We start from the raw sequence: 25,802 nt of genomic DNA on the forward strand, positions 1-25,802 counted from the left end.
AAAAGCGGATGAGCTGGCAAGAAGGGGATCTGCCTTGAATAACGCTCTTGCAGAATCGGTATTCACACCACTAGGTGAAGTCAAGAGTGAAATTTCCCTAAAATACCTCCGAACCGCAGATTGTAGATGGAGAGACCAGACGAAATGCAAAATGAGCAGAACGTTATGGCCCACCTACAACCTTAAGCAATCGTCAACATTGATAAACATGAAACGACGGGACGCCTGGAGACTAACGGCAGTCATAACTGCCTTTTGGTCTGTGGGAGAACAAGCAGCCAAAATGGGCATCCCTCGCAACACATACTGTCACAGTTGAAAACAACCGGAGAAAAAGGAAAAAATCTTCCATTTCCTCTGCGAATTCCCTGCCCTATGGAAGGACAGAACGTTAACCCTAGGTAACACACTGTTCGAGAGTCTGGAACAGCTGTCTGGCTTAGATGTCAACTTCCTGATGGTGCGGAAGCGCTAGTTGGATTCTAGAAGATTCAGCACTTAAACCAACCAGGACTGTAAGACACACATCTGCCACTTTTTAGCGCGATCGGAACATTAGTGTCTGCCTGGCCAGCCGAAATGTGGGCAAACAATTCTTGGATTTTGCATGATGATAACGCCATCGTACCGAGCCCCAATTGTGCTGGATTATTTGACCAAACACCAGTAAATACCATCGTGCAAGCACCGTATTCACCTGATATGGCCCCGTGCGACTTCTTTTTGTTTCCCAAGTTAAAGTTACCACTTCGTGGAAGGAGATTCCAGTCGATAAAGGAGATCAAAGAGAATGCGACGAAGAAGCTGAAGGCCATCCCTTCGTCGGCCTACCAGGGGTGCATGGAGGACTGGGTTAAACGTTGGCACACGTGTGTTGCTTCAGACGGCTCAAATTTTGAAGGAGATAAAATAAATTTGCCTGAAATTTAACTCTGTTTTGTTTTATTTAAACATTCCCGGTGCTTTCAGATCAGTGGGTATACATAGAGTGTATACTACCATTCTTCTTGTTTTAACCAGATACATATTTCCCCCTTAATAACTAATTTTTCTTCTAACTATTCGAAGATTTTTTCATGAATATTTTTATTTACTATCTTTATAGTTTGGTGAACTGGACAATGGAGGATGCGCCTCAGGTGCGGAGAGTTCTTACGGAAGCCCTTAATGTGTGGGCCCACAGCTCCAAGTTGACGTTTCGCGAAGTGTTAAGTGATCAAGCCGATATTCAAGTTCTTTTTGCTAGGCAAGTACAATAGTTGACGAAATAAGTTTTATATATGTATGTAAAGTATTATCCTGTATACTGATGCTTTCCATTTCAATTCAACCGGGCTATTCGGGTCATGTTCTTCGATTTCGATGTAACTTAAATATGTTGCTCTCTGGTCGAAATAATGAGACACGTATTTTTTTGTTCGCCCGAAAAAAATTTTTTTCAAGAGTTATCGGCAATTTTGTTTTTCGCCTCAAACTCGATTTTTTTTAATTAAATAAGAAAAAAGTGTTTTTAAATGCCAATAACTTAGTCAAAAATGAACCGATTTTAATAATTTTGGGTTCAAAATGATCGTCATTACTTACACGAGTGATTTCATGTAGAAATAGTTGCAAAAAAGTAGTTGAAAATCTTTTATTTAGCAAAAAAGAAAAAAAATTTAAATTTTTTCAAAATTCAATATTTCAAAAAGTGTATTTTTTTTTTTTTTTATAACTGGTAAATAAAATGAAATATTGAATGGACTATATTAAATAATACTACTGAAGTACACTTTTATTTTATTAAAAGTTAGTTAAGGATTTTTTTCTCAAGTCTTTATAATAACCACTCGCGATAAAGTTTCATGCTAATAAAAATATATAAAGCCTCACAAAAAAACACATTAGCCACTTTTTTCTTGTTTAGCCATTTTCTATTTCGTATGAAAATTAGGCGGCAACTTTTCAAAAATATTTCTGTCCTAAAACCAGCTCCCCGAAGCTTTGCAAAATACTGAACACAACGGCGATATCAGCCTCATTCAACGGAAAGCACTTTCAACGAAGGAAGTTTTTCAAGCTTCTGAAGAAGTATGTAGTAGTCGCTGGGAGCCAAATTAGGTGATACGGTGGGTGTGCAACAGAGAACTGCACCGGCCAGTGTAAAACATTCATACGCTTCGCTTGAACAAAAAAACAGGCCTTTGCGTTCAAACGATCGAACTTGTTCAAATAAGTTATTGTCATTGTTTATTTCAGCTCAATCAAATCATGTGCTGCGTTTTAGCTCTCCGATGTTATCACCAATCGTCTTTATAGCAGCCGTTTCGGGTATTTGCTCGTTCGGCTGTACATTCATTTTTTTGAGCAAGAATGAGCCAAATGAGCCGGTTTGAACACGTATGATCCCGCATGAGTTTTTGATTGTAACTAACGATAGCAAAGTAAAAGCAAAAACACTATATTTTCATATTTGTTTTTTTTCTTAAAACTTATAATAAAACACGAACGAAAATAATGTAAATAAGGAAACATTGCTGAAACCAACAATCCTTTCAAATACGAAACGCAATTTACAGCGTGCATTGTACGCCAACGCTCGTTTGCTCGAACATGTGCTATTTACAATAATGACAATTACTTCTTTGAACAAGTTTGATCGTTTGAACGCAAAGGCCGATGCTAATTTCATTCAATGCTGTTTTTTGTTCAATGATTAGATTTGAGCCGAAGGCATTAGATCATACGTGTTGACTGAGCTGAACTACGCGTTCGCCTGCATGAGCTGACTGCACTTGACCCAATATTTTGGTTCAATTGACTGAATGGGAGCAAGAAATTTAGCGTATGAACAACTCAAGAAAACAGTGAGCCATGCGTAGTCAATTCATTCAATTTAGCCATCTTCAAAGCACACTGAGAAATCAGTTTTCTATTCAGTTTTTACTGACTTGTTAGCGAATATGGCACTAAACAAAGATTACAAAGAATGAATTGAACAACGAAATACAAATTTTGTGTTTTAAATTAAAAAAATATCTATTAAAATGTTATATACATTTAATTAAATTACTGGTGGTTAATAGGAATCGCTTTCCATACTTTCCAGCCAAGATGTATTATTTTAAAAAACGGAATATTTTTTTTACCTTTTTAAGACGTAGCTTATTTGACTGTTTTATATATTGACTCATATGTACAATAACTCAAGGGTCTAGGATGAAAATTTTGGTTTACCACGCTCAACCAATCACATGTGTTAGGAGCGATGGTGTTCATAGTTGTTTTTGAAACGCATAGCTCTGTCAAATGCATCCTAACATCAATTAGATTAGAAAAATCCACACTTAAATCTTTGCGATGCGGGAGCTCAGGGAGGAAGCTGTGGAGTGGATAGAAAAGGACAATATATATGCTATACTTTACTGTGCCATGGAGGTGGTATGTCTAACGTGACTACAAAAAGAGCTAATGCCATAATCAGCAATAATGAAGGTAAAGAGGCATTGATATTTCGGATTAAGAAGCTCAATTCTCCGTTCCGTAAAAGTGTAAGTTAATGAGTTGGCAGATGGCCCTAAGTTATGACGGACAGTTTTAAAACCCCACGAATATCTAGTCCTACCATTTATAGATTGCTCTAACGCTCGAAAATCTTCGAATTTACTTGCTTTTTGAAGCAATTCTGAGCATAATCTGCAAGTATTTCTACGAAATATGTACAATAAATTGGTACGAGAAAGATGCTCAAAATGCCTTGTCAAATTGAATAATCAAGGATTATTAGCCAGAAAAGCCAAGCAAGTGCACACTAAGTGCAAAAGGTGTAAAAAGGTATTCGTTTATGTACAGATTGCAGAAGCAGCCTTGTTTTTGTAACATTTTTATAGGAATAAAAACCTCATCTTATTTGAGTTTTATTTATTGCACTTTTATTTATTTCTACTCACTAAAAGACATCTGTCAGGACAGGTTAGATTTTTTGTCATACATTTAGTATTAATAAAAAAAAATACCCGTACCGTACTAAAAATCTGTCCCAAATTATGTACAGAAATGAGTGGTGGCTTATGGAATTATTTCAACATGCTCTCGAGAGTCGCATATGGCTCCTACAGGGAAGTTACACCCGATTTACACACGGAGGCATCTGGAAGGGAGATACTGGAAATTGTCTTTTCATGTCTCATTCGCGGCCACACGGGCAAAATTGTTTTCGGCAACATTTTGACATTTAATGCTTTAGCATCGTCTGGTTCGGATATATTTTCGCACGCGCTTACATGTAAAGCGGAAAACGTTCGTCAACAATTTCTTAAATATATGAATGAAAAATGCAAACTGGTTAAATAATAAATAATTTGTTGTTTTTTTATTTAAATATATTTATAAATTGTTGTACTTGAATGAAAAAAATTAAATTAAGAATACTTCATACATAAATAATTAACTTAAGATTAACTTGAGTATCTAGAAATGCGGGGAAAATTAGAATTCAACATAAACATGTCCCATAATATATTTTAAATTATACCTACTTTACTAGCAAAAATAATCGTGCATTTCCCAAGCAGTGTTCGGATGTTTGTCATCTTTGTTATCTTCCGTTTGCTTGAAAACCAACACATAACTCAGAACCTTCTCCCACAAAAGAAGAAAACAAATGAAGCAACTGTCAAAAATTGCTTTAAGATTGGAAATACGAATAAGAAGAGCAAAGCGTGTCGCCAGTACAGGAGACAAATTCCCTTCTCTCTTCCGCGGCCGTCCTTCACCCCCGAACAAAATGTTTCCCTTCCAGTTGTCTCCTCGTGTAGATGGGCACTTATAAAGATTGAACCCAACTGGCAGCAGGTTGAGAGTCTATAGCTTAGAAGCAAATAACATATATGTACATAGATTATAATAAGATACTACTTCACTTGTACTATGTATGCACTTATACACATGCATATATGATCTCGTATATGCGTTTGAATGTGCTGTTGAGAGATTTTCATAAAAGAAGGATGCAATTTTTTAACTTTTTCACACTTGTGACGAATTACGCGCGTAAACCTGTTAAAACATTTATAAAAGTAGAAATCTTCACTAGACTACATATGTACATTCATAAGTATGTACATACATACACTTGTGCTCACAAAATTAAGTCACTTTATCATTTTACAATTCGGAACATCTTTCTTGGTAAATTTTTTCGTTCGTTTTTTATGAAAATATACATAGTTCATTGTATTAAAAACAAAGTTGCAAAATGTGTAAACAATTTTCAAGCTTTCAAACAATTGTCAACTAATCAGAAGCTTTAAAAATATTATTGTCTTAATAAATTCTAATATATTAAAGTGTAAGTTTGAGATCGCTTAAAAATCGCATTGATTTTTGGCAATTTTGTTTTTTGCATTTGATGTTGAAAATATTCCTCTTTGTAAAGTACACTTTCGGAAATCATGCACAGCGTTGACATGAACAAAATAAATATCGCTCATACGCCCCCGCAGTTGGGCTACATCCATACACATGCATACAAAAAAACATACATATTTATGTAGATATATAAAATAAAACAAATGTTTTGTTTGATTGACTTTTAATCAATATGACAGCTGCAAAAGAACAGCAGGGAAATTGAATGGAATTAACGAGAATTACAGCAGCTGTCTATGTAAGTGGTTTTTATGATTCAGATTTTCGAAATGGACTTAACACATACTCGTAATATGTATTTATTTTATAATACTTGCATACACTCATAGTTAGTACTTGATTATGTAATCCAAAAGCAGCGAGGTATTGAAATCTACATTTCGGATCATTCTTAAATGTCGTTAACGTCAATGTGCCTAAAAGGCATGGTCTTTTTTGTTTTTGTTTTTATGAATCAGTCCATTCAAATATTCACGATAAATAATGTTTGCTTGTAAAAATATAATAAAAATAAAATTTTAATTTTATTTGTTTTTGTTTTTATCTTCCATCACAGGGGCGACCATGGTGATGGATACAAATTCGATGGGCCTGGTATGGTACTTGCCCATGCCTTCTACCCGGGAGTGGGACGTGGCGGTGATGCGCATTTCGATGCCGACGAGAAGTGGCAATTTAGTAGCGGCGAAAGGGGAGATAGTAAGTACCGGATTTGACCAACCAAGCATCAATAGAAGTATTTGTATGTACGCTACGGGCACATAAGCAACAATCACAATATCAGTGGCAGGGCATGAGAGTACACAGTACGATAGACTATTTGGATCAGCACAAATTAATGAGCAATGCACGAATTCCCGGGCGTGAAAATATGCTGTATGGACCGCAATAGACCCGCATAATTTACGACGTATTTTACGATTTAACCAGTCGAGAATAACAAAATGTAAATAATGTGTGTTGCTGCTGCTATCAGCCGTCGCTTCTATGGCCATTGTTTGTTTTTGTTAACCTTCGTATTGTTGTCAGCGCTCATTCATTGATTAAATCTTTTATTCCTTCATTCATTTACTTGGTTGGCATAACAACGTGTGAAAATGATTGATTACAAGGCAGACCGACAAGCAAAATGCATTTTATTTAACAAAAATATATACTGAGATGCAAACATACCTACATACATATACAGAAATGAGCGCTAGTAGGTGAATATACTGATTTCACGACCGTCACCAATGATTTGTAAAAATTATTCACTTCCTCCAACTCCTTTTGAAAGCGAAAAGTGGGAAACGTTGTTAAGCTAGCAAAAATGAGTAATGGATTTTTTCTCTGCACATGCATGCATACATACATGTGTATGTGTGTGTTGCTGAGAATGACCCGTATTTTCCTACAACTATATTGTTAAAAATACATTTACACTTACATTTGCAGCTCTTAAAAGGAGTTAAGTTTAGAAGGAAAGTGAGTGTCTTCTTCGCATTCCTCACCTAATTGCGCAATTACGCCCAATTTGCTCCACGGTTCGAAATACGTACATAAATATATAACAAATAATTTGTCTATATTTTTTCGTAAAATAATGTTCGCTGATTGCTCTCTTGTAAGCAAAATTGAAAAACTACACTTATAAAACAATAGAATAAATGTATTATTTCACTTATTGCAATTAGGAATAATTATAGAATATAAATAGTTTTTTAAAAGAAAAAACGCTATTTTTGGGTTAACACCGGTGTAGCCGAATAGTTCAGTGCGTGACTGCCATTCGAATGATCGCGGATTCTAAGCCCACTATAGCACTAAAAAGCCAACATATTCTTTTCATATGTTTAAGATGTCAGCTAACTCACGCATCTTCACTTTTCGATCATTCAAAACGGTTTTGTGGATTTGTCTATGTTTAATGTTTTCTGATGTTACCGCCTCATTTGGACGCCCACAGCGTTGTGCATCTCCGGTGTCTCTGATGGACCGGAGTCCCCAAACACTTTTCAAGCCATTGTGTCGCGTGAACGGTATTTTTCCCCATCAAGAAGCGGTGCAAAATTTAAACACGAAAGCCTTTTTGATCCATTGTTACTCTTAGCAGCCGCCCTCGGAAGGCAATGGCGAACTTCCAAGTACATACATTTCTGCCATATGAAAGAGGAAAATTGCAGAAATTTTAGAATTTCTATTATTTAATTTACATTATTTTGGTATGTAGTTGTTTTCTTTTTAACGCTGCATGGCAACAAAACTAATTTCAGTAAACAACCATCTTAATACTTAAAACAGTGCGCATGTGCCATTTGCGCCTTAGAGTTAGGTAGCAACGCCATGTACACATAATTAATTAATCGTACATTTTTTGAGCACATCTTGCTTGAGCTATCTTTATCATTACAGAGATATATATATGTGCATGCATATATGTATATATTTATTTCCAAATAATATATTTATGTTATCGGTTTCTTAATTTCCAAAAACTAAATAGCAACACCAAATCTTTTTTATTATCGCTTTTTTAAACACATTTCATCTGATATCTATATTTTATTATGCAAATCAAATTTGTAATACACATATATATTATATAATTGGCACTTACACCCTTTTGTTTGGACGAGCTCCTCCTCCTATTTGTGGCGTACATCTTGATGTTTTCCCACAAATGGAATGAACAGTTTTAAGCCGACTCCGAACAGCAGATATTTTTTATTAGGAGCTTTTTCATAGCAGTAATGCACTCAAAGGTTTGCCATTGCCTGCCGAGGGGCGACCGCTATTAGAAAGCACTGTTTCTCCATTTTGATGTTTCACGAAGATTCCTTCCTAAGTACTCCGAATGGTAGTCACACCCCTACCCATTATATGTATAATATTATATGTAATAAATTTTGCAATAAAAGTTAGTTGGTAACGCTATCAAAAAAATGTTTTACTACAATACTTGTAAACTTTCCAACGTTGTAAGAAATGTGAAAATCGGGGCGGTAGTTTTTGATTATGCTCTTTCGAGGAAATTTTCTTCGTGTTTATATATACTCGTACACATGTATGTAGAAATATATTCGCCTTCTCCTTTAATATACCTACAATTTCGCACGCTTTTCCAGAACTCTGGATCTAACTATATGATTAACTCTATGGTAAATTGCGTAATCACTTCTGGTCGCTGTACTACTAAAACAGTAAAGTAAGGCTAGTATTGTCTCTTGCGAAGCGTATGAAAATATAGGCGAATTTAGCAGTGTCGAATTGTAAGATGCGAATCGCCAACGAATTCGCCACGAAATCTACAAAAATATTCATATTTCTTCGAATCGATTATCCGCACTAAATACTTACATTGCTGTCGGCAGCTCCATGGGATTAGAGCAATTTCTGATGAAGAAGGTTAACGTCCGGCTCCACATTGGAACTATCTCGGCGAATAAGTCCATTCGCCACTCACAATGCAAATTTAAGGTGTGTTCGCCAAACCACATTTGTTCAATAAGGATATGAGTCAGATCCATCACATTAAAGCAATATTAGGTACCCGGAACGAATGCCAGACGTTCTTCTGAAAAACCGAATGTAACTGATATGGTCACTATTATGGTAGCTCATGGATGTAGGTACACATGTACAAAATTCGCATGCTATACAACGTAGCATTGATCATTACTCATCAACTGCCTCACATTTCCTTACTCGGTTTTTCACATGTGACATTTCATGGGGCAGTGTAAGTGAGTTTAGGAAATTTAATGGCTTCGGCCCTTATTTAAGTATTAGTCCGTATATGTTAGGGCTTCCTATCGCTGTCCTTCCAGCCTTGAAAGACACGCAAAATGCGGTCCCTGGCTAAATCAATAATACTTAGTATTTCTTTACTGCTTGTCCATTTGCGTACTGCGTTTTTGCTCTATGGCTTCCACTGACTTGAATCATTTCTTCGCTTGTTTACCTTGTGACTTCTTTCTTTTCAATACAGTGATTATATTAGTATGGTTTCCTATAATTTCTAAATAAAATCGATGCAGACTTTTAATTGCCTCGTAATGACAGCCGTCCTTGCACATTTTTCCTATTTTCCCTCTTACACGCCAGGGTACAGAATACAGGATAATTAACATGGTTGAATAATACGTACACCACCATTCGGGCATATATACTTGTAAATTTAGTGTGTCTCTAAACATAATTTATTACATAAACTTTTCTTTACATTGAATTAAGTTTAAAAATTTGTTTTTATTTATTTATAATAGCTTCTTTAGCCTTATATTATATCACTAAGGTGAACTTTTTTAGTTGAAAAATGCACGTACAAATAAATTATAGAAAGCACACGCGCCACAAATAGGAGGAAGAGCTCGGTCAATCACTTGAGTACTTGGCTGTAACAGATAGAGACCTACAGTTTTTTGCTGGCTCTGAACGGCAGGTGGTTTTTTATGATGAGCTTTTTCATGGCAGAAATGCACTCGGAGGTCTGCCATTGCTAGCCGAGGGGCGAACCCTACTAGAAAAAACTTGCCCTATCACTTTTTGTTTCATGACCAGGGTTTCGAAAGCGAACTCTAAAGGATATTAGTCACACACCAACCCATTTTTAAATTAAGGAGATTAAAATTTATGCCCAAAATGCCGCCAATACTAAAGCCCCAATTAATTTCGAAGGCTCATTTCTCGATTTCAGAAGCTAACTTCGAAAATCAGAGAATTCACTTTTTTGCTTATAACTCAATCTCTAAAAAAACTTGGCTCAAAACCCAGAAAAAAAGTTAATTTTGCCGTATAGTGTTGTGATACGATTGAGGCCCTTAAGCAAATACATAGGAGTATCGTCCGAGCCAATCGTAAGATAGGATAAGAAGTCATCACAAAGTGTCCTGTTGACAGCCAAGGCAACTAGATGCATAAATTCTTATTCCATAAACATTGGAGTAGTGTTTTCTCTCGCTAACAAAGCTTAATATACTTTACACAATGAACGGATAACAATTAGGTATGTCAAAACAGGTCAATAAAAAGGAGTATTTTATTTTGAAATTGTTAAATTGGCTCATGAAATCGCATTGCTTTCCCCAAAAAACACGGCAAGTACTGGCAGATAAGCGAAATTCCATACTTGATAGTCGTAGAAATCCGAATGAACCCATATCACTACTCGTATTTGTTTAGCTCACAACTCAATAGCAGTTCATATTTCGTACAGGCTGAAGACTCCATTGTCGCCACAAAGTTAACGACATTTAGCTTGCGTTATCGGTGTCTAGTGTCTTATTTCGTGTTTTTTTATCTTTCTGTCATTTGGGCCATAAAATAGTTATAAGCTGAATACAATGTCATCGTGCGATGTAATGAAACCAACTGACTTTATTATAACCGCCATTTCCGCTGGCAACTTTACCGCCGCCGCTGATGCACAATGTCATCAACAATGCTTGCAGCCACCACTGCTAGTAGTGCATCGTTGGAGTTCTTGCAGTTGCACACGCATTCCGCTATTCATTTTGGGCAGCTTAACATAAAAATCCTTGCGACGCCAGATAATTTAGCTGCCTTACGCATTTGCAGTCAACTTCCAACGCTAGCAGACAACTGCGCTTCCGTAACCCATAGCAAGCTCGTAAAAGTGTGCAGCTTGCTGTGTTTTGGTGTTGGTGATGACGATTTTATTGACATTAATAAAATATCAAATGTAGCGCAATGCATCGTCATTTTGGAGCAATGGAACTCAACTCAGCTCTAAAGCTCGTTCTGGCAGCTGGAATGCGGAAGCCAAAGATTTCTTCCTAAACCTCCGCACTCTCTTCCCATTACCCGGAAATCACTTAAGCCAACAAAATTGCAAATGCAATTGTGATTTTGTTCACTTAGAGAAAATAATTTTCTTTTGCTGAATACGCATTATCGTAAGAAACAATAGGAACAAGGGTACCCATGCTAGTACGTACAATGTGTAGTAATGTAAGTGTATAAAGCTCAGAATCGAAATCGAAATCGAGGAAGAAAATAGCTTACAGTCTTTAAGCTATTAAAAATTAATGGCAATTAGCAGAGCACGGGAAATTCCAAGCCAGTCGCAGCAATAAGAACTTAAGTGAATAGCAGAAATAAATATAAGGAGAATAAAAAACAACTAATCGGATTTTGTACTTTATTAACATTCGTCCTGCGCTGATATTTTGCCATAGAATTAAACATGTGGTGAAGACCACATGAAGGCATCATAGAGATTCTACGATTAATGCCCTAAGGGGATTTATTATTTATTATTAAATTGAGAAAGCGTACGCTGTTTTTAGAGAATGAGTTTCGCGTATGAAAAACGATTTAAAGCAGTGTTCCTATATACACACCCTAAGATCAAAAATGTCAAATTTGAGTGCACTTTTGATGGCTAAAATTTTAAAAAAGCATTTTTACCGTCAACTGCGATGGTAACCTTGGGCTTTAGAAGAAGATAACGATCCCAAGCATCACAGTCGTCTTATGTCAATCCTATTGAAAATAGTTAGGCCATAGTTAAGCAAAAACTCAACCCAAAATAAATATGGACGGTGAAACAGTTATCAAGGCAAATTCGGCTGATTTGGAGCCAATTACCTCCACAGTTTGAGCAGAAATTAACATAAAGTATGACTCAAAGTTGTGAAGCCATTTGAGCTAATGGTGGTGACGATACATTTTATTGGAATATTGCCCATACAATGCAGTTTGTTACAATCGAATTGTTCAATTAATTGAATTATTGAATTATTGCAATACAACAGCACCGTATTGAGTTTCGGAAAGATGTGTGCACAAAAGGTGCCGTATTCGCTAATATTTAGGGCATTGTCGAAAGCATAAAGTGGATTTTGTACGTCGATTTATCACAATGGATGAAACTTGGGTCTATCACCATGATTCTAAATCAAAGTAAGAGGCTAAAGAGTAGTATGAACCTGGTTTTTCGGCTCCGAAACGAGTTCGTGTCCAGAAATCGGCCAAGAAGATATTAGCATCAGTTTTTTGAGATGCGAAAGGAATTTTGTTTGTGGATTACTTGGCAAGACAATAAATTCTAAATATATTAATTGTAATCTTTTAGACCAGCTAAAGGAAAAAAAGTCCAGTTTGCAATAGAAAAAAAAATATTGTTGGGCGTTCAATTTTTTCGAAATTAAACGAAAATGTTACGTCACTTTATATGATATATAGTATATATACTAGGCCGGGTCTGTTTGTGGGGAGGCAAAAAAATCGCCCATTGCTCTGTGAAAATCATATTCTAGGGATCAAAATAAGAAACTTTGCTGAAGGAACCATACCTCTAAAACGAATTCTGATGTCCCCCAATTTGGGTCGAACTTTTAGTGTCTTTTGTGGGGAGGCAAAAAAATCGCCCATTGCTCTGTGAAAATCATATTCTATGGATCAAAATAAGAAACTTTGTCGAAGGAACCATACCTCTAAAACGAATTCTGATGTCCCCCAATTTGGGTCGAACTTTTTAGTTTCTTTTCTCATGTAAAGGCCAAAAATGGTGATATTTTGAAATGATTGTATGGGGAACACCCCAGGGGAGTTCCAGGGGGTGTGCCACTGGCGTGGGTGGATCGGCCGTCCAAAGTTAGTGGGGGTCGGTTATATATTTGGACTCGATTGGAGCACTCTAAATGGGTCAAAGTGGGATTTTTCGTTCGACCCAAATTGGGGGACATCAGAATTCGTTTTAGAGGTATGGTTCCTTCGGCAAAGTTTCTTATTTTGATCCCTAGAATACGATTTTCACAGAGCAATGAGCGATTTTTAAACCGACTCGCCCTAATATATACATATATATTTATAATAGGTTGGGGTAGGGTCTTTTAGAGCGTATGGTCATGGGCTAATCCCTATCTATTCGAAGGAAACTGATTACAGAAACCAAAAGCAAAGTTCAACAGAAAAAAACCTACTTCCACTTTATTATAAAGGAACTTTCAAAGATGCCAGTAGTGAATCATTCGATCTTCGACCTTTATCAAGTATACAGATGTACAATTTTACATGATAGAACAACGCGTTAAAATTATGTACCTATACTTATTAGGAAAATGCTCGATTTATAGGAACAAAAGTACTATAGAAAAGTACAGATATGTGCATGGTTTGGTTCGGTTAGATAAATTTACGCCTTGCGCAAGCAGAACATCTTGGGCGTAAATACTGAAATGGTTCCACCTCCATCCCCAGCCCCATCAGTGTTCGGTTAAGTCACCCACCTCTAACGAGAGATGTGTCTCTGTTAACCCCAACAACCCCAACCGCCTGCAATTAACAGACACTCAAATGGCCTTAACAATCCCGCAGAGTAAAGTTAGGTGTATATATGAAATACTCTTAAATAAAATTACAATAAATTGCATCTAACTGCACAAGAATTTATGGGTAGGGTAATATGTTTCATAAAATGAATCTTCCCCCACATGCATATGTACGTATGTTAGTCGAATCCATATTTTCGATAGGCTTTTCGCGGCTGCATTGGTGTATACCTCACTGAAGAGCACACTAATCCACACAAATACAAACTTGCATAGAAGTAATTATCCGCAAACAAGTTGGTTATCGTCCACCATAATAAAAGCGTAACAGCTCTTTACATATACAGCTGTAACTGCCCCATTACTTCTATTCACCTCATCACAGACCGAGAACAGATGTTGCAATCAACACCGCCAACACTGCTCCAGCAATGCTAACCCCAACACCGACAATCGTGTCAGTGTAGCAGTGCAGATTGGAAACCTGCCAGCGCTCTCCAAACCGCATCACGCCCGGTATGTTGTCACTAATGTAATTAATTTGCGAAAATGGTTAATTTACTTGATAAATGCGCGATAGAGCAGCTTGTAGGCGTATTCCTACACCTACATGCACATAAACAGCACTGAGCCATGCGACGTATGACCGAACACGTAACAGCGGCGACGAGTAACGAATTAGCAAACCCTGCCCACAACAAATGCATCATCAGATTCAATAATCGACGCATATTGCTGCTCTGTTTTTGGTTGACCACAGCCATAGGGGCAGCTGTTGCTACAGTTAGTATGCCCATTGCAGTTGCAGCTCAAAACCGACATAAAATGTATTTGTGTGCACTTGTTTCCCGTTTTCACCAATAAATCATTAAATATTTTGTTGGCAGAAACGGAAAATTTACGTACTTCTATGTTGCCACCACAGCACGGCATACTTCTAATTTGTTCGATCTAAACAATTTTCATTTTGAATCGCTGTAAATACATACATAGCACGAAAAAAATGTATCTACATACATAGAATGTGCTCCCACATACTGAGAGTGTAAACGGAAGTTTCAACATAATTAGATATTACTAGGCATGCCACCATTTTTGACTGACAAATGTCCAACAATTTCGCGTGATATCAACATGAAAATAGGGATAATAAAAAGATATCAAAGTTAGAAGAATTTCATAATTTTAATATTTATATTATTCGTACAAGCAACTTACACTCGTATGTTGAATTTTCTCAAACTAAACAAGTTATCATCAACTAACTTATTTCCATGAACGACATCACAGTTTCAGCGTTGGCATAGTTTGTGTCCTTTTCAGTAGTTCTGCACCTGTCGTAGAACTCAACACAGGAATAAGTCAAACTGCATTCCACGTTAAGAATTTCAGCGTAACGACTTTTAATTGTGACTTCTTCTGCCCGCGATTTGTTGCCGCTTGAAAACACCCAATTGAATAAAGTGGAAATTCCCGATCCTCTATAGACAAGATTTTATATAATCAAATAAAGTCGTAGCTCAGTGTAGTCACAATTTTCACCATGCAAATGTTAACATAAAATATTTCTGTCCATCGATTCGGAATTGAAACATTATCCTCTCCCCGTTTTTTTAATTTTGTCGCCGCAGCAGTAATTTTCAATGTACCCACACTGCGCCTACAATCTCGCAACACTCAAAAGCTATGCAAAATATATGTATGCCCTTTCCCCCTTCTTGTTCGCCAATATGTATGTAAAATGGTAAAAAATAAGAAAAATAAGTATTCATATCGTAAAAAATATGGTTATAGGTATAACGGATAGGTTTACGGAAGCTTAAAAAAGGAGTACCCCGCGAAGAAATAATAAATACTTCATACACTTCATTCTTACAAATTCTTAAATCAAAAATTTTGAATTATCACGTTCATTCAGAGGCGGAAACGCACACTTTTATCCTAGACGAGCTACCCTAGGATTTCTTCTTCATAACGGGCGCGGTTATCGCGATTTTTGCCGAGTTTAACGTCGCAAGGCCCTTTGTTTTTCTTGCTTTACCCCGTCCATCGCATCTCTTGAATGGTAATGATGTCAGCCTTTACTCTCACGAGGACATCAACCAGCCGGGCAGAGGCACCTTCCCTTTAAGGGACCGGACATTCCATGTGGGAACATTCATTCGCAGGGGTCGTCATCAGTATATGAAATTCTCTCCGAGGATTTGTACATGTTTTCATTGGGTGGGGATTTTTACGTGGCGGGTCCCAAAACGAGCGTACAACCAGCTATCCTGAGATTCTTTGCCTTCTCTCGTTGGCTCACTTCCGAACGGGTGTTCGGAAACTACCCAGAGGATACTTAGGCTAATGCCGGGGTTATAAATCATGATCAAAAAATGTTTCAAGTAAATTAACAAACATTTAATAAAGGTACAAAACATGTGGTGTAAATTTTTAGAATGAAATAGATTTTTAATGATGCCATCTCCAGTACATTCTAGTGAACAACGCGAGGCGCTAGAGTTACTGGAGATATCTTTAGTATTAAGCCATTAGGGATATACTCCTGGAGAGACACCTGGAGATTTGTCGCTTCTGCTCATGAGTAACTGCTATTAGAAAATACTATTTACTTCTCAATCGTACGCTACAACGCTCTCTAGAATATTCCATAGACAACGGCTAATCAGGAAATTAAATTGGAATAGAATGCGTCGAATATATTTTTATAATCATAGATCCAATACTTTTTCAGACTTTACTCACACACCTTTACTCATTAAGCTTAAGCTTCTGACTAAAGAGAAAAAGTATTGCTAAGTTGTTATTTGTTTTTGAAAATTAATTTTTTTATTACAAAATTTTCAAATATTGTTGTTTTACATCCAAGTGGCTCTATACTAAGTCAAAGGGTTCAGGGTCTGGAAAAATCTCCAAAAAAAATTATCTGTTGGCCAACTTACCCCATCGCTGTAGATTTTAATGTACCTATTTTTAAGGGTTGAAGTTTTATTGTATTTTATATTGATCAATCCCTGTTTCGCTTTTCTCTTGACATTTTTCTAGCGTGATGTTCTCAGGAATTCCGGAAACTCTTGTTGTGTGATTCCAAGGCTTATCGTACGGGTATTGCAAAATTTTAATAATATCTGCCCCATGAATTAAAACTTTGTGAACTGAACTCGACATGTAGAGCACATTCGTCTGCAGTTTGGAAACATTTAGTTTGTATTCACTTGCTATGGTTCTTAGTATAACTTTAGGTCCACTAATAAGCTCTTCATTTACTCCCGCAAGCACTCGAAACACTATAAAGAGTACGCCGAGAAATAATAATATTGCTTTCGTGCTTGCAGCAAATAGTACCAAATTTAATGTCTTTACTATCGAAAGATTCAACAAATGATGAATGAAATTAACACAAGCCTTATAGCATCCAGCGGGTTCAGATTGAACAAGTAAATACGCAACATATATTCGTATCTTATTGATTTAAAAACATGAAGAACTGCTTTCAAATTAACTACCTGCGCTTTAATTATCAAAGAAATGAATCAACTAAAAAAATTTAGTTATTTGGTTTTTTACGAACATCTTAAGCTTGAGGCTAGCAGCCAAGAGTAAAAGTGGTCGAATAGCAAATTTTTGATTATTTTTGGATAGCTAATATATGACCCATAATTTCTATAAAAAACTTATCACAACTTTCTAGGCCTGTCGATAGTCGGTTCTAATTGATAAACACAACTATGAACTCATTTTCAAATAAAATGCTTCAAAATAACAAAGGATGAAAATGTAGTATGCAGGCGAGCAATGAGAGAGTTTTGTATAAAATCCTTTCATATATATAAATAAATAAAGTAAAATACGTAAATATTAGGGTGTTTTGCCGAGCTCCTCCTCGAAGCTCGAGGGACCTACAGTTTTAAGCCGACTCCGAGCGCCAGATATTTTTTATGAGAAGCTTTTTCATGGCAGAAATATACTCGGAGGGGCGACCGCTATTAGAAAAAAACGTTTTCTTCATTTTGGTGTTTCACGGAGATTCGAAACTACGTTCTCTCCGAATTCCGAATGGTAGTCACGCACCAACCCATTCGGCTACGGCGGCCGCGCTTACAATACTTTATTTATAAAAAAGGAGAAATGCTTAAAAATAAATATGCATATCCCTGCTATGGATATAAAGGATGTGACGCTCCATTCAACCGCTCTTTTGCCATCGTATTTCTTAAATATTTTTTTGAGTTGGCGAAGTAATGAAAATGATATTTCATTTTCCCAAGTTGTTATATTCGGCAGTTCATCTTTTCGGCACAATTCAATAACCTTGAAAACTGTTTTTGAACTTTCTTGGGACTTCATATTGCAAGTTATTTTAAACTAAGCATTTAATGCCAGCTGAACTTTCTCTTTAAGGTAAATTTAATGTTTAGAGGTATTATCGGCAAAAATTGTTTAAAAACCAAGGAGCACCACCCAGATCAAAAAGTTCCAAGAATATGTTCAGAAAATTCAAAATACAAGTTTGTTCCTGAAAAATAATAAAAAGCATATTTTGGCCGACACCATTTTTTATTGTTTGATGCATAACTTTCGACCAATGAATTTTTTTTGTCGAGCTTAGGATGTTTAAAAGTGACATCCTGTATTGGTATTACAATTGCGGGATTGGTATTCAAAATTATTATATTAAATTATTATATTATTATATTTTTTAAAATACATTCTTGTGTTCTGATGCAACCAACATAATATTCAACAACTAAAGTCCTTACCCGTATTTTACTTTCAGCAACAAATTTTCTTGGTGTGGCAGTGCACGAGTTTGGACACTCTCTGGGCCTGGGACATTCTTCCGACAAAAATGCTATTATGTACCCGTGGTATCACGATAATGATGTAGATATTAATCTTCCCGATGATGATCGGAATGCCATTCAGCAGTTATACGGTGCTAAAGAAAAGACATGGGGCCCATTCAAACCTCAGCCACGTCCAAAAACTACACCAACTACTACAACAACAACGCGTCGGCCTCTGGTTTACTACCCACAATATCCAAATTATCCACAATATCCGCAACAGCCACGTTATCCATCGTACGATCCTTATGATCCACGTCGTCAGCCACCCTACAATCCACATCATCGTAACCGTGAACCGCTCACCACCAGCACAACTACAACTACCACCACGTACAGACCACGTACGGACTCACCGTCGGGTCCGACCAAGAATTGGTCACAACGTCGTCACCCAACTAAGCCCAGAAAATTGAAACCAGACACCTGCCAAACCAGCTATGATGCCATTTCAATTATACGTCGCGAAACTTTCATATTCCGAGGACAGGTAATATTTCTCCATTTTTATATAAATAACAAATATTTGGACCACTGATTAAATTTTTAATTCTACAGTTTCTTTGGCGAATCGGAGATCGTGGTCTTTATCCAGGTTATCCCACCGAAACTCGTCGTTTATGGACTCAATTGCCGGAAAATTACACCAAAGTCGACGCTGTCTATGAGAATCACGATCGTAAAATTGTTTTCTTTATAGGTAAGTTTAAAATTTGCGCTTATTATATTCATCTAGCTATTAACCGATATTCTTTACCGCAGGTCGTTTTTACTACATCTTCGATTCAGTTAACCTAGTTCGGGGCTATCCGCAACCACTCACCTCTTTGGGTCTGCCATCATCACTAACCCACATAGATGCGGCATTCGTTTGGGGCCATAACAACCGCACCTACCTCACCAGTAGCACTTTATACTGGCGATTAGATGACGACACTGGACGCGTTGAATTGGACTACCCGCGAGACATGTCCATATGGCGTGGAGTAGGTTACAACATAGATGCCGCCTTCCAGTACAGCAATCGCAAGACATACTTTTTCAAAGGCTACGGCTACTGGGAGTTCAACGACGATCTAATGGAGGTAGCGCATCCACGTCCAAAGCTCAGTGCACGTAAATGGATGAATTGCCAGCGACGAGTCAACGAAGTAGACGAGGAACAAACATGGACAGCACCACTCATTTCGGAACGAAATGAAACAATGGATGCCAATTTATCTGGCGGTACACGAGGAATTTGGAATCACGCTGAGCGGGGGGCCCTCCTCTGGGTTACGCTATTGCTGACAGTGTGTTGGTGGTATCCAGGTCTAGTTTAATAAGTTGTTAGAATTTAGAATCAACATGCGTTCACACATTGCCCAACGTATTACAAATACATGCGGTCTAAACTAACTAGGCTTCATTAACAAAGAAAAGCATTCATACAAAAACATATAATTAGTCATTTAGTCCATTTAAATTGCATCCGAAAGCTTTGTCATTTGACGGAAAGATTTTTCGTTATCCTGTTTTTAAAATTATTTACATACATGCATACATTTTATATATATAAATAGCACGTATAAGAATGAATTCACCATTGCAATTTGAGAAAAGAAACTACTTCGAAGATAATAAATCAAACATTATTTTAAATAAGCAAATAAGTCGTCATGTTAGCTTAGTTACATACATACATATATACATAATTTTTGCGGCATAAAACCACGTTTGTGTTTAGTAGCTTTTTTATATAAATATTTTATGATCATATACATACATACACTTATTGAAAACAAGTATTTTTAGCTAAATCGAAATTAGATAACGGCAAAATAAGTAGCGAAGGAATAAATGACGAAGCACATCTTGGGTGTGTCCGAGCCATGCAAAAATTACCGCAATATCGCAGCCTTCTTACTTGTTTGATACAAGTGCACACTCCGCTGCTGATACTCAGAACGTGATATTTGAAAAACTTAGAAATAATGATGGAAATGCTAACATATTTAATAACTGATGCGAATGCCAAGGCAAAATTTGCACTAAAAATTTAAATTGAAGCGCTATTAAGAGATTTTTTAAAATTTTCATAGAATTAGAAAAACATAGTTTTCCTTTTTTAATGAAATAAAATCACATGACACTTCTAATAAAATTCATATACGTATGTACGTACACATATGTACAAATATATAAAGTAATTAAAGTATATGAATTCATATCACGTTGTTTAGTAGCTATAAATAAAATATTGAAAAAAAAATGTATACATAGAAAATTTGCGTTTTTATCCACAGATGTGTTGAGTGCATTCATCTTCAGTACATCAGTAAAGAAAACTCGGAAACAATTTTAACGGTGTTATGTATTTTTTCATTGGATTCCCGAAAGTAATTTGTAATGCTTTTCAAACATGTCCTTTATTGTTCAACAAAAAAGAATTAAATTGTTTTAATGCAGCATCAACATTTGCCTGCATTTTAGTTCCACTTACGAGTTCTGAAGCAGTTTTAATGATAGTTCGGTGCATCCATTTTTTTATGTATTTTGAGTGGTAGGCGCAATTTACATTAAGAAATATCTATCTCTTTTTTCTTGAAAAGCTACGCTAATATCAAGCGATGTATTCATCAAGAAGTTAACTTACTGAATTTAATTTCGCCGTATTGTTTAAAATGTCACAAATTTAACTACGAAATGTGCGAAAGAAAGTTCTAAAAAAATCTAATTATGCCAAACAAGTATTCTGAAAAAAAGGAATTATGCCTTAAGCATTATTATTATTAAACATAAAAGTATACCCTTTTTTTGGCTAAGAAAAATTATGCATTTACCTCTAGGTATATTTGTCTTAATTTAAAACGCCCATATACGCCACTCGTGAAGTAAATGAAAATGATAAAATATGAAAATTCCCTTATTTCTTTTAGAATTCTTTGAAATAACCAGCTCTGTGTAAATAAATTACTGCAATATCTATTATAGCAGATTATCAGCTGAGCACCAGGAAAGGAGTATCAATCCTGTAGTACTCGTATTGCGGCAATTATTGCGGTGCTGGAACACACCTAATGTTTTTTTAATATTCTAAAAAAAAAAACACATACCTATAAATGGAAATGTAATGCAATATACAAATATACTCGTAAATATTTATTGTAAATAAACATGCACTTGTACATTAGTTCGAAATATGTTTGGTTTGGTACTGAGCAAATCAAACTAAACGTTAAAAATTGTGACGGCATCGTCTTTCTCGCAATGGAATTATTTTTCAAAAGTAAGGAACTGTATTTACATTTTGACTATAATCAAAATCACCAAAACTGCCTTTTACCTATGGATACACATAGATGCATACTACACGTATGTATGTATTTACATGCACACATGCATACATATGTATGTAGGTGTTGTACACATTTTTTTAACTGATTTTCTTAAACAAACATGAAAAATGTGATATTACCCTAGTTAAGTCTACGCCAGCAAATTTTTGTACACTTCTTTTTTTACGACGAGTAAATTAAACTAAGTTCACACAAATTTAGTTTTACATAAATACATATAGTTTACTTTTTAAATCGTATGTGTAACATAATTTAAATGAAATTCATGATTCGCAAATAAAGTATAATAATTGAAAAAAGAATAATTGTATATTTAACATTTTACTCACTCAATGAAATGATGGGACCGTAATGAGACTTGTAACGGCAGCATGCGTTAGATAGCAGCGCTTAATTAACCAAAGATTTTTCAAAGCTTAAAAGGTACAATACTGATTCTCGTTTTTCATCGGGTGCCTTTTTGAGCTGCATTGGAACTATCGATATCGATAACTATGTTGAAGAAGACGCCAACTTGTTGGCCTTTGCCCTTCGACTACCTTCGGAAAGATCTTGGCTTATATATATATATAATTGGCGCGTACACCCTTTTTGAGTTTTTGGCCGAGCTCCTCCTCCTGTTTGTGGCGTGCGTCTTGATCATGTTCCACAAATGGAGGGGCCTACAATTTCAAGCCGACTCCGAACGGCAGATATTTTTATGAGGAGTTTTTTCATGGCAGAAATACACTCGCAGGTTTGCCATTGCCTACCGAGGGGCGACCGCTATTAGAAAAATGTTTTTCTTAATTTTTGGTGTTTCACCGAGATTCGAACCAACGTTCTCTCTGTGAATTCCGTTTTTTGCTGATTGGGCTCCTTTTAGATTTAGTATTCAGTTTTTTGGAAAAAGTATATTAGTTAAAAGTTGGACTGCCCGAATGGCGACGTAACTCGAAACTCGTAGCGGCGTTATCATATCCAAGGCACAATTGTAGCAGGTTAAACTCCTACTTATCCAGAATTGACCCCCACATACCAAAAACATGTCCTGCATGTGAAGACACCCCGCACGACATGAACCACCTTTTCACATGTCCCTCAAAACTCCCTCATCTAACACCCCTCTGCCTCTGGACGCAACCTGTCGAAACAGCATGTTTCCTGGGCCTACCTTTAGATGAGTTAGACGAAGACGACCGGTGATATACACTACACTGACAGGGTTTGTATTACCGCTACAGCAACAAAAACGTTTTGTATTATAATTTTAAGTTCTCAAGCCCTTAAAGATAAATAAAAAAAGTGCGTGCAGCGTAGTACACCTAACAGAAGTGAAACTTTCAAGGCAGACAAAGAAAGAGGGAGAGACCCGAGAGAAAATGAGAGAGAGAGAGAAAGAATATATATCTAAATAAATTCACAACATTTGCAGGGAATGCAAATAGACAAAATTTACAAAAATAAAATATTGGTTTAAGATAAATCAACACTTATTTTATGCTGTATTTCAATTTATAGTTCATGTATTCGACGGCAAATTACATACGTTTTTTTTTTGTTTACTTATGAGGAGGAAGCATCGAAAGCCTTACCCCGTCAGTGTGGGACTTTAACCCGAACTAAGCCTCCTACCGTCTAAGTACCGATCCCCCCGGTACTACCGTCAAGTATTTCGTCGGGAGGCGGTTTGAGCATTGCTCTCAACGTCAGTCACTGTTCTGATGCAAAATGTCACAAGCTGCATCTGCCTATTACCACCAGTGTTAAATCATATCTGGACAGATCCACTCCTGTCCGGTCTATATGCCCCCTCCCCCCTGCCCCTGTTCGTTACCAGGGCGTTCGTAAATGGAATCGCAATGGAATTGATCAAGTTACATTTACACAAACGTGAAAAATGACGAAACATTTATCAAATTCATGAAAGATATGTTCAATTTCGATTGTGCATCAGACGCTAATAAGTCAACAACACTAAGAGGCAACATCATCGCCCTTTCATTTCCTACTTTTCCTTTCATCGATCCATTCTCAACAGAGAAATGGTTCATTACCATGCAAGTTAATACCCTACTCTGGTAAGCCGCATAACGGCAAATATATACAAAAAGTTAGAGTAAACAATACTTTTTAAAGCTAGCATAAGCACAAATTAGAGGATGATGAAATAAGCTCATCCAGTAGTGAAATATTTACTGTAAACATAAACAATTATTTGTTAAGGATAGAGTAAGCAAAAATTTTGTATAAAAGAAATAACGTATGAATAAAATAACCACTGCAAGTTTGAGTTTGGAAGCAAGCGTTACATTTTTTATTTTAACGCTCACCCGCGTTAGAACATTAATTTGCACACAGGAAGAAGGCATATGCAAATACAAATATGTGAATTTATATACAACTCAATTTCTTGAGCTCAGGTTGCGATTTAATTTTTTTTAGCATTTCCGCGTACGAAAGTTCACCGGCTTTCTTCAGGACCAATGCGTCAGGTTTCGTTCATATTTTTTACGTGGTTTTGGTCTTACGTTTGACCACTGTTGACCAGCCTGCACGTGATTGGGTGCCCTCCACGCCTAGGGACGCATTCATGTCTACTGCTGCCATGCTTTGTTTCTTTACGGCAACCACCTCTTTTGCTTGGTTGGAGTAGTGTTGTTGCTCTTTGGGCCTGGCCTCTATTGGTCCTCTCGGCGATTCTAAGCGGATGCACTTTGCTATTTGCTGCGGCGAATTGGGTGCATCCCGCCCGCTATTGGCAGCCGTGCGTGCTCACTTTGCTTGCTTTTTGCGATCGTTCTCCATTATGTCGGTTTGTGTGCTTTGATTGGCGCGCACAGGATATGCTGTGCATGTCTAATCCTTTCTTTGCACTCACCAAGTCTTTCATTGGAATGTTGATACGCCTCTGTACTTCCATCATACTAATGAGCTCTTTTATTTTTTCTCCCATTACACGTAGCGGCTCCCCGTCTGATTCTCGCTTTGTCGATTACTCCCTTTCCTCTTCCTTCTGCTGTTGCGTGTCGCTTTTTTCCATGTTTAGAGTTTTATGCTCGCATTGGTGCTTTTCAGCGCGCTCTTGCTCAGGAGTGAGAATTTGTTTTCTCACAGGTGAGCGAGCGATTCTCGAGCGATTGAAAAGGATTGATCGTATCGCTCTTTTCCTTCGATTCTCCGCATATACCCGGAGAATCATTCGGCATGTTGTTGGGTGGTTTGCTTATACCTGTGGGAGTCAGATGTCATTCACCTCTCACCGCAGCTGTCTGAGCAGATGTGCAGATGGTAATCAGCTATTCTCTCTCTTCCCACCAACTCTTTGCACCGTTCGCTAAATAATTTGCAGTTGTCTGAGCAGATGTGCTTATAAAGGGTGGTTAAATTTCAAGGGCCGATGTTGTATGTGAACCACACCTAAACGTCAAATTTTGTTCTGCATTTCATTTGATATTTTTTCAATTTCAGACTAACTCAATTTGAACCATGGAAAGATACACAATCGAGCAACGCGTCAGAATGGTGGCAGGAAATGGCAACAGTGAATGACCAATTTTCGAAGAAAATCATCTTCAGTGATGAGGCATATTTTCACCTCAGTGGATTTGTCAAAATGCAGAATTGCCGCATTTGGGCGAATGATAATCCAAGAGTGATTGCCGAAAAACCAATGCACCCACAAAGAGTGACTGTTTGGTGCGGTTTATGGGCCGGCGGCATCATTGGGCCGTATTTTTTCCAAATGAGGCGGGTCAGGCCGTTACTGTGAATAGTGTTCGCTATCGTGAGATGATAACGAACTCTTTATGGCCCGAATTGGAAGATATGGATGTGGACGATATGTGGTTTCAACAGGACGGTGCCACTTGTCACACAGCTAACGAAACAATGGCTCTTTTGCGCGAAAAATTTGATGGCTGAATAATCTCACGTCGCGGCGATGTCAA

The 25,802-nt window shown here is 37.0% G+C and overlaps 1 protein-coding gene across 1 annotated transcript in view; it reads left to right on the forward strand.

Annotated features, from left to right (window-relative positions):
- Positions 1–22,164, forward strand: part of LOC128867123 (matrix metalloproteinase-2-like) — a 38,043-nt gene extending 15,879 nt beyond the window's left edge. Inside the window, exons 2-6 of the mRNA XM_054108223.1 lie at positions 1,106–1,246; positions 5,966–6,108; positions 18,466–19,025; positions 19,094–19,235; positions 19,298–22,164. Coding sequence (XP_053964198.1) covers positions 1,106–1,246; positions 5,966–6,108; positions 18,466–19,025; positions 19,094–19,235; positions 19,298–19,857 — 1,546 coding nt within the window. The 3' untranslated portion in view covers positions 19,858–22,164. The remainder of the gene's footprint in view (positions 1–1,105; positions 1,247–5,965; positions 6,109–18,465; positions 19,026–19,093; positions 19,236–19,297) is intronic.
- Positions 22,165–25,802: the final 3,638 nt, after the last annotated feature.

The sequence above is a fragment of the Anastrepha ludens genome, chromosome 6, assembly GCF_028408465.1.
Source record: "Anastrepha ludens isolate Willacy chromosome 6, idAnaLude1.1, whole genome shotgun sequence".
Classification (NCBI taxonomy): domain Eukaryota; kingdom Metazoa; phylum Arthropoda; class Insecta; order Diptera; family Tephritidae; genus Anastrepha; species Anastrepha ludens.